The 10,888-nt window shown below is 51.7% G+C and overlaps 1 protein-coding gene across 4 annotated transcripts in view; it reads right to left on the bottom strand.

Moving 5' to 3' along the window:
• LOC132385544 (myosin-10-like) overlaps positions 1-10,888 on the bottom strand; it is a 265,092-nt gene that overhangs the window by 83 nt on the left and 254,121 nt on the right. For all 4 annotated transcript variants that reach the window (XM_059957694.1, XM_059957696.1, XM_059957695.1 and 1 more), the window contains exons 3-4: positions 5,265-5,421; positions 1-22 (exon numbers count right to left, since the gene is read on the bottom strand). The exon at positions 1-22 is cut by the window's left edge and continues 83 nt beyond it. In XM_059957694.1, coding sequence (XP_059813677.1) covers positions 1-22; positions 5,265-5,421 — 179 coding nt within the window. The remainder of the gene's footprint in view (positions 23-5,264; positions 5,422-10,888) is intronic.

Raw genomic sequence — 10,888 nt, 5'->3', positions numbered from 1 at the left:
AGTATAGACTGGTCTTCTCGATCTGAAGAGAAAGCAGAAATGAGAAGATGGTTAAATAAATTTGGAGAACATTTCTGCACAGAACAATGTAAGGGTCACTAAGCTCTGTAGCAAACTTCTACAGATATGCTATTTGAAGGTTCCCTGCTGCATTGTAGTCTGGTATAGCATTTCAAATTGCTTGTGGCATTTTGAGCTCCAGACTTATAAAGCAAGGGGGGCCAGCAGGTCTTTCTACAGAGAGTGGGGCCTGCAGGGTCTTTCTACAGAGAGTGGGGCCTGCAGGGTCTTTCTACAAAGAGTGGGGCCGGCAGGGTCTTTCTACAGAGAGTGGGGCCTGCAGGGTCTTTCTACAGAGAGTGGGGCCTGCAGGGTCTTTCTACAAAGAGTGGGGCCTGCAGGGTCTTTCTACAAAGAGTGGGGCCTGCAGGCTCTTTCTACAGAGACTGGGGCCTGCAGGCTCTTTCTCAAGAGAGTGGGGCCTGCAGAGTCTTTCTACAGAGAGTGGGGCCTGCAGGGTCTTTCTACAGAGAGTGGGGCTGGCAGGACTTTCTACAGAGAGTGGGGCCTGCAGAGTCTTTCTACAGAGAGTGGGGCCTGCAGGGTCTTTCTCCAGAGAGTGGGGCCTGCAGAGTCTTTCTACAGAGACTGGGGCCGGCAGAGTCTTTCTACAGAGAGTGGGGCCGGCAGAGTCTTTCTACAGAGAGTGGGGCCGGCAGAGTCTTTCTAAAGAGAGTGGGGCCGGCAGAGTCTTTCTACAGAGAGTGGGGCCTGCAGGGAGTTTCTACAGAGAGTGGGGCCTGCAGGGAGTTTCTACAGAGATTGGGGCCTGCAGGGTCTTTCTACAGAGTGGGGCCTGCAGGGTCTTTCTCCAGAGAGTGGGGCCTGCAGAGTCTTTCTCCAGAGACTGGGGCCTGCAGAGTCTTTCTACAGAGAGTGGGGCCTGCAGAGTCTTTCTACAGAGAGTGGGGCCTGCAGGGTTCAAACTGTTTACACCACCGTCTGCTATTGGGGTGGGGGGGGGCTACTGTGGAGAGCATTCGAACTGGCTACACCACCGTCTGCTATGGGGGGGGGCTACTGCGGAGTGCATTCGAACTGGCTACACCACCGTCTGCTATGGGTTGGGGCTACTACGGAGAGCATTCGAACTGGCTACACCACCGTCTGCTATGCGGGGGGGGGGGGGGGGCTACTGCACAGGATCAAAATACGCTGCAGAGAGTTGTAAACCCTGTCAGCCCCATCATGGGCACCGGCCTCCGTAGTATCCAGGACATCTCCAATGAGCAATGTGCAGGATCCACCCCAGCACCCAGGTCACGCCTGGTTCTCACTGTCACCATCAGGAAGGAGGAACCGGAGGTTGAAGGCAACAATTCAGCAAGCGTTTCTTCCCCTCCACCATCGATTTCTGCAGGGACACTGATCCCATGGACACTACCTCACTACTTTCTTTATTTCTGTTTTTGCACTCCTTATTTAATTCAGTTCTATAAACTATATAATTCTCTGGACTGTAATTCTGATTTTCTCCATTATTACGTTTTGCACTGTGCTGCTGCCACAAAGTTAACAAATTTCATTACATATGCCAGTGATATGAAACCCAATTCTGATTTTGACAGAGCCCACATCTTGAATCTCAATTTCAGCGCAGAAATAATGAGCAGTCGAGAGAGATTTCCTCTGGGCCCTGGTATAACCCAAGCTCTGGCACTGGATTCCAGCACTCCAGTCCTGCTTGTTACTGAGCCATGCAGAGAGTAAACACCAACAATACCAATTCATCCATTCACATTACCACGTCACATCAGCGCAATAAGCTCGTCCAAGCAAAAAGCAAAAACAGAGCAGAAAGAAGTGTTACTTCATGAATGAAGTCACTGGCCCTCCCAGCCTGGACATTCTCTCTAACCTACCCTCCCATCGGGCAGAAGATACAAAAACCTGAAAGCACGTCCCACCAGGCTCGAGGACAGCTTCTACCCCGCTGTTATCAGACTATTGAATGGCCCCCCAGTACGATAAGACAGCTTCTACCCCGCTGTTACCAGACTATTGAACGGTCCCACCAGGCTCGAAGACAGCTTCTACCCCGCTGTGATCAGACTATTGAATGGCCCCCCAGTACGATAAGACAGCTTCTACCCGCTGTTATCAGACTATTGAATGGCCCCCCAGTACGATAAGACAGCTTCTACCCCGCTGTTATCAGACTATTGAACGGTCCCGCAGTACGATAAGACAGCTTCTACCCCGCTGTTATCAGACTATTGAACGGTCCCCCAGTACGATAAGACAGCTTCTACCCCGCTGTTATCAGACTATTGAATGGCCCCCCAGTACGATAAGACAGCTTCTACCCCGCTGTTATCAGACTATTGAACGGTCCCACCAGGCTCGAAGACAGCTTCTACCCCGCTGTGATCAGACTATTGAATGGCCCCCCAGTACGATAAGACAGCTTCTACCCCGCTGTTATCAGACTATTGAATGGCCCCCCAGTACGATAAGACAGCTTCTACCCCGCTGTTATCAGACTATTGAACGGTCCCCCAGTACGATAAGACAGCTTCTACCCCGCTGTTATCAGACTATCGAACGGTCCCCCAGTACGATAAGACAGCTTCTACCCCGCTGTTATCAGACTATTGAACGGTCCCACCAGGCTCGAAGACAGCTTCTACCCCGCTGTGATCAGACTATTGAATCGCCCCCCAGTACGATAAGACAGCTTCTACCCCGCTGTGATCAGACTATTGAACGGTCCCCCAGTACGATAAGACAGCTTCTACCCGCTGTTATCAGACTATTCAACGGTCCCCCAGTACGATAAGACAGCTTCTACCCCGCTGTTATCAGACTATTCAACGGTCCCCCAGTACGATAAGACAGCTTCTACCCCGCTGTTATCAGACTATTGAATGGTCCCCCAGTACGATAAGACAGCTTCTACCCCGCTGTTATCAGACTATTAAACGGTCCCCCAGTACGATAAGACAGCTTCTACCCCGCTGTTATCAGACTATCGAACGGTCCCCCAGTACGATAAGACGGACTCTTGACCTCACGATCTACCTCGTCGTGACCCTTGCACCTTGTTGTCTGCCTGCACTGCCCTTTCTCTGTAACTGTAACACGTTATTCTGCTTTCTGTTACTGTTTTCCCTAGTTCTACCTCGATGCACTGTGTAATTATCTGATCTGAATGAACAATGTGCAAGAGGGAGGAATCTCACTGAAATCTATCATGGAGTGGATGCTTCCTAGAGACGGGGATCATAGGACCAGAGGACAAAGCCTCAGAATAGAGGGACATCCATTTAAAACAGAGATGAGGAGGAATTTCTTTAGCCAGAGGTGGTGAATCTGTGAAATCCATTGCCACAGATCGCTGTGGAGGCCATTTAACCAGCAGTCGATAGGTCCCTGATTCGTGATGGCATCAAGATATGAGAAGGCAGGTTCAAAGAAAAAATCAGCACAGCAGAATTAATGACACAATTGCTGTAACCTTCCATAAACCTGAGAGGTGAAGCAGACACCAGAATCACCCTTTACCTCAGCAGTCGTTTTCTGAAAACGAGTGTCAGTACACGGACCACAGCTACAGACGGAAGCTCACTCCACACCCCGGGAGTGTGTGATGGGACGGTGTGGAGGGAGATTCACTCTGTGTCTGACCCCGGGAGTGAGTGATGGGACGGTGTGGAGGGAGATTCACTCTGTGTCTCACCCACAGAGTGTGTGATGGGACAATGTGGAGGGAGATTCACTCTGTGTCTGACCCCGGCAGTGTGTGATGGGACAGTGTGGAGGGAGATCCACTCTGTGTCTGACCCCGGGAGTGTGTGATGGGACGGTGTGGAGGGAGATTCACTCTGTGTCTGACCCCGGGAGTGTGTGATGGGACGGTGTGGAGGGAGATTCAGTCTGTGTCTGACCCCGGGAGTGTGTGATGGGACGGTGTGGCGGAAGATTCACTCTGTGCTTGACTCCGGGAGTGTGTGATGGGACGGTGTGGAGGGAGATTCACTCTGAGTCTGACTCCGGGAGTCTGTGATGGGACGGTGTGGAGGGAGATTCAGTCTGTGTCTGACCCCGGAAGTGTGCGATGGGACGGTGTGGAGGGGAATTCACTCTATGTCTGACCCCGGGAGTGTGTGATGGGACGGTGTGCAGGCAGATTCACTCTGTGTCTGACACCGGGAGTGTGTGATGGGACGGTGTGGAGGGGAATTCACTCTATGTCTGACCCCGGGAGTCTGTGATGGGACGGTGTGGAGGGGAATTCACTCTAAGTCTGACCCCGCGAGTGTGTGATGGGACGGTGTGGAGGGAGAGTCACTCTGTGTCTGACCCCGGGAGTGTGTGATGGGACGGTGTGGAGGGAGTTTCACCCTGTGTCTGACCCCGGGAGTGTGTGATGGGACAGTGTGGAGGGAGATTCACTCTGTGTCTGACCCCGGGAGAGTGTGATGGGAAAGCGTGGAGGGAGATTCACTCTGTGTCTGACCCCGGGAGAGTGTGATGGGACGGTGTGGAGCGAGATTCACTCTGTGTCTGACCCAAGCAGTCTGTGATGAGACGGTGTGGAGGAAGATTCACTCTGTGTCTGAGCCTGGGAGTGTGTGATGGGACGGTGTGCAGGGATAGTCACTCTGTGTCTGACCCCGGGAGTGTGTGATGGGACGGTGTGGAGCGAGATTCACTCTGTGTCTGACCCCGGGAGACTGTGATGGGACGGTGTGGAGGGAGATTCACTCTGTGTCTGACCCCGGAAGTGTGTGATGGGACGGTGTGGAGGGAGATTCACTCTGTGTCTGACCCCGGGAGTGTGTGATGGGACAGTGTGGAGGAAGATTCACTCTGTGTCTGACCCCGGGAGTGTGTGATGGGACGGTGTGGAGGAAGATTCACTCTGTGTCTGACCCCGGGAGTGTGTGATGGGACGGTGTGGAGGGAGATTCACTCTGTGTCTTACCCCGGGAGCTTGCGTTGGGACGGTGTGGAGGGAGATTCACTCTGTGTCTGACCCCGGGAGTGTGCGATGGGACGGTGTGGAGGGAGATTCACTCTGTGTCTGACCCCGGGAGAGTGCGATGGGACGGTGTGGAGGGAGATTCACTCTGTGTCTGACCACGGGAGTGTGTGATGGGACGGTGTGGAGGAAGATTCACTCTGTGTCTGACTCCAGGAGAGTGTGATGGGACGGTGTGGAGGGAGATTCACTGTAAGATGTCGTGTTGGTAGAGCCTCACCTTGTAGCATGCTTCGATAGGCGGTCTCAGAGATGGCGTAGATGTGAGGAGGCATCTCGTGCCTCTTCTTGCCCCTGTACATCTCGACTATTTGCTCTGTGTAGATGGGCAGATTCTTGTAGGGGTTGATCACGACACAAAACAGGCCTGAGTAAGTCTGTGGAGGGAGCCAAGGACAAATCAAGTGAGACAATAACACCCATCTACCCCATCACAGATCTGCAATACCGCAAGAGTCACAGTCTACCCCATCACAGATCTGCAATACCGCAAGAGTCACAGTCTACCCCATCACAGATCTGCAATACTGCAAGTCCCAGTCTACCCCATCACAGATCTGCATTACTGCAAGTCCCAGTCTACCCCATCACAGATCTGCATTACTGCAAGGGTCCCAGTCTACTCCATCACAGATCTGCAATACCGCAAGAGAACCAGTCTACCCCATCGCAGATCTGCAATACTGCAAGTCCCAGTCTACCCCATCACAGATCTGCATTACTGCAAGGGTCCCAGTCTACTCCATCACAGATCTGCAATACCGCAAGGGTCCCAGTCTACACCATCACAGATCTGCAATACTGCAAGGGTCCCAGTCTACCCCATCACAGATCTGCAATACTGCAAGGGTCCCAGTCTACCCCATCACAGATCTGCATTACCGCAAGGGTCCCAGTCTACTCCATCACAGATCTGCAATACCGCAAGATTCCCAGTCTACTCCATCACAGATCTGCAATACCGCAAGAGAACCAGTCTACCCCATCACAGATCTCCAATACCGCAAGGGTCCCAGTCTACCCCATCACAGATCTGCAATACTGCAAGGGTCCCAGTCTACCCCATCACAGATCTGCAATACTGCAAGGGTCCCAGTCTACCCCATCACAGATCTCCAATACCGCAAGGGTCCCAGTCTACCCCATCACAGATCTGCAATACCGCAAGGGAACCAGTCTACTCCATCACAGATCTGCAATACTGCAAGAATCCCAGTCTACCCCATCACAGATCTGCATTACTGCAAGTCCCAGTCTACCCCATCACAGATCTGCATTACTGCAAGGGTCCCAGTCTACTCCATCACAGATCTGCAATACCGCAAGAGAACCAGTCTACCCCATCGCAGATCTGCAATACTGCAAGTCCCAGTCTACCCCATCACAGATCTGCATTACTGCAAGTCCCAGTCTACCCCATCACAGATCTGCATTACTGCAAGGGTCCCAGTCTACTCCATCACAGATCTGCAATACCGCAAGAGAACCAGTCTACCCCATCGCAGATCTGCAATACTGCAAGTCCCAGTCTACCCCATCACAGATCTGCATTACTGCAAGGGTCCCAGTCTACTCCATCACAGATCTGCAATACCGCAAGGGTCCCAGTCTACCCCATCACAGATCTGCAATACTGCAAGGGTCCCAGTCTACCGCATCACAGATCTGCATTACTGCAAGGGTCCCAGTCTACCACATCAAAGATCTGCAATACTGCAAGTCCCAGTCTACCCCATCACAGATCTGCAATACCGCAAGGGTCACAGTCTACCCCATCACAGATCTGCAATACTGCAAGTCCCAGTCTACCCCATCACAGATCTGCATTACTGCAAGTCCCAGTCTACCCCATCACAGATCTGCATTACTGCAAGGGTCCCAGTCTACTCCATCACAGATCTGCAATACCGCAAGAGAACCAGTCTACCCCATCGCAGATCTGCAATACTGCAAGTCCCAGTCTACCCCATCACAGATCTGCATTACTGCAAGGGTCCCAGTCTACTCCATCACAGATCTGCAATACCGCAAGGGTCCCAGTCTACACCATCACAGATCTGCAATACTGCAAGGGTACCAGTCTACCCCATCACAGATCTGCAATACTGCAAGGGTCCCAGTCTACCCCATCACAGATCTGCATTACCGCAAGGGTCCCAGTCTACTCCATCACAGATCTGCAATACCGCAAGATTCCCAGTCTACTCCATCACAGATCTGCAATACCGCAAGAGAACCAGTCTACCCCATCACAGATCTCCAATACCGCAAGGGTCCCAGTCTACCCCATCACAGATCTGCAATACTGCAAGGGTCCCAGTCTACCCCATCACAGATCTGCAATACTGCAAGGGTCCCAGTCTACCCCATCACAGATCTCCAATACCGCAAGGGTCCCAGTCTACCCCATCACAGATCTGCAATACCGCAAGGGAACCAGTCTACTCCATCACAGATCTGCAATACTGCAAGAATCCCAGTCTACCCCATCACAGATCTGCATTACTGCAAGTCCCAGTCTACCCCATCACAGATCTGCATTACTGCAAGGGTCCCAGTCTACTCCATCACAGATCTGCAATACCGCAAGAGAACCAGTCTACCCCATCGCAGATCTGCAATACTGCAAGTCCCAGTCTACCCCATCACAGATCTGCATTACTGCAAGTCCCAGTCTACCCCATCACAGATCTGCATTACTGCAAGGGTCCCAGTCTACTCCATCACAGATCTGCAATACCGCAAGAGAACCAGTCTACCCCATCGCAGATCTGCAATACTGCAAGTCCCAGTCTACCCCATCACAGATCTGCATTACTGCAAGGGTCCCAGTCTACTCCATCACAGATCTGCAATACCGCAAGGGTCCCAGTCTACCCCATCACAGATCTGCAATACTGCAAGGGTCCCAGTCTACCGCATCACAGATCTGCATTACTGCAAGGGTCCCAGTCTACCACATCAAAGATCTGCAATACTGCAAGTCCCAGTCTACCCCATCACAGATCTGCAATACCGCAAGGGTCCCAGTCTACCCCATCACAGATCTGTAATACCACAAGAGAACCAGTCTACCCCATCACAGATCTGCAATACTGCAAGGGTCCCAGTCTACCCCATCATAGATCTGCAATACTGCAAGGGTTCCAGTCTACCCCATCACAGATCTGCAATACCGCAAGGGTCCCAGTCTACCCCATCACAGATCTGCAATACTGCAAGGGTCCAAGTCTACCCCATCACAGATCTGCAATACCGCAAGTCCCAGTCTACCCCATCAGAGATGTTCAATGCTGCAAGAGTCCCAATCTACCGCATCAAAGATCTGTATTACTGTAAGGGTCCCAGTCTAACCCATCACAGATCTGCAATACCGCTAGTGTCCCAGTCTACTCCATCACAGATCTGCAATACTGCAAGAGAACCAGTCTACTCCATCACAGATCTGCAATACCGCGAGAGAACCTGTCTACTAGCATAGATCTGCAATACCGCAAGGGTCCCAGTCTAGCCCATCGCAGATCTGCAATACCACAAGAGTCCCAGTCTACCCCATCACAGATCTGCATTACTGCAAGGGTCCCAGACTACCCCATCACAGATCTGCAATACCACAAGAATCCCAGTCTACCCCATCACAGATCTGCAATACCGCAAGAGTCCCAGTCTACCGCATCAGAGATCTGCAATACCGCTAGTGTCCCAGTCTACTCCATCACAGATCTGCAATACTGCAAGAGAACCAGTCTACTCCATCACAGATCTGCAATACCGCGAGAGAACCTGTCTACTAGCATAGATCTGCAATACCGCAAGGGTCCCAGTCTACCCCATCGCAGATCTGCAATACCACAAGAGTCCCAGTCTACCCCATCACAGATCTGCATTACTGCAAGGGTCCCAGTCTACTCCATCACAGATCTGCAATACCGCAAGAGAACCAGTCTACCCCATCGCAGATCTGCAATACTGCAAGTCCCAGTCTACACCATCACAGATCTGCATTACTGCAAGTCCCAGTCTACCCCATCACAGATCTGCATTACTGCAAGGGTCCCAGTCTACTCCATCACAGATCTGCAATACCGCAAGAGAACCAGTCTACCCCATCGCAGATCTGCAATACTGCAAGTCCCAGTCTACCCCATCACAGATCTGCATTACTGCAAGGGTCCCAGTCTACTCCATCACAGATCTGCAATACCGCAAGGGTCCCAGTCTACCCCATCACAGATCTGCAATACTGCAAGGGTCCCAGTCTACCGCATCACAGATCTGCATTACTGCAAGGGTCCCAGTCTACCACATCAAAGATCTGCAATACTGCAAGTCCCAGTCTACCCCATCACAGATCTGCAATACCGCAAGGGTCCCAGTCTACCCCATCACAGATCTGTAATACCACAAGAGAACCAGTCTACCCCATCACAGATCTGCAATACTGCAAGGGTCCCAGTCTACCCCATCATAGATCTGCAATACTGCAAGGGTTCCAGTCTACCCCATCACAGATCTGCAATACCGCAAGGGTCCCAGTCTACCCCATCACAGATCTGCAATACTGCAAGAGTCCAAGTCTACCCCATCACAGATCTGCAATACCGCAAGTCCCAGTCTACCCCATCAGAGATGTTCAATGCTGCAAGAGTCCCAATCTACCGCATCAAAGATCTGTATTACTGCAAGGGTCCCAGTCTACCCCATCAGAGATCTGCAATACCGCTAGTGTCCCAGTCTACTCCATCACAGATCTGCAATACTGCAAGAGAACCAGTCTACTCCATCACAGATCTGCAATACCGCGAGAGAACCTGTCTACTAGCATAGATCTGCAATACCGCAAGGGTCCCAGTCTACCCCATCGCAGATCTGCAATTCCACAAGAGTCCCAGTCTACCCCATCACAGATCTGCATTACTGCAAGGGTCCCAGACTACTCCATCACAGATCTGCAATACTGCAAGGGTCCCAGTCTACCCCATCACAGATCTGCAATACCACAAGAATCCCAGTCTACCCCATCACAGATCTGCAATACCGCAAGAGTCCCAGTCTACCCCATCAGAGATCTGCAATACCGCTAGTGTCCCAGTCTAATCCATCACAGATCTGCATTACTGCAAGGGAACCAGTCTACTCCATCACAGATCTGCAATACTGCAAGGGTTCCAGTCTACCCCATCACAGATCTGCAATACCGCAAGGGTCCCAGTCAACCCCATCACAGATCTGCAATACCGCAAGGGTCCCAGTCTACTCCATCACAGATCTGCAATACTGCAAGGGTTCCGGTCTACCCCATCACAGATCTGCATTACTGCAAGGGTCCCAGTCAACCCCATCACAGATCTGCAATACCGCAAGGGTCCTAGTCTACTCCATCACAGATCTGCAATACTACAAGGGTTCCAGTCTACCCCATCACAGATCTGCATTACTGCAAGGGTCCAAGTCTACCCTATCACAGATCTGCAATACTGCAAGGGTCCCAGTCTACCCCATCACAGATCTGCAATACCGCAAGTCCCAGTCTACCCCATCAGAGATGTTCAATGCTGCAATAGTCCCAATCTACCGCATCAAAGATCTGTATTACTGCAAGGGTCCCAGTCTAACCCATCGCAGATCTGCAATACCGCAAGGGTCCCTGTCTACCCCATCACAGATCTGCAATACCACAAGAGTCCCAGTCTACCCCATCACAGATCTGCAATACTGCAAGGGTCCCAGTCTACTCCATCACAAATCTGCAATACTGCAAGACAACCAGTCTACTCCATCACAGATCTGCAATACCGCAAGGGTCCCAGTCTACCCCATCACAGATCTGCATTACTGCAAGGG

Source organism: Hypanus sabinus (assembly GCF_030144855.1).
Source record: "Hypanus sabinus isolate sHypSab1 chromosome 24 unlocalized genomic scaffold, sHypSab1.hap1 SUPER_24_unloc_9, whole genome shotgun sequence".
In the NCBI taxonomy this organism is placed as follows: Eukaryota; Metazoa; Chordata; class Chondrichthyes; order Myliobatiformes; family Dasyatidae; genus Hypanus; species Hypanus sabinus.
Note: the sequence above shows the minus strand (reverse complement) of the source record. Positions and strands in the feature narration are given on the sequence as shown.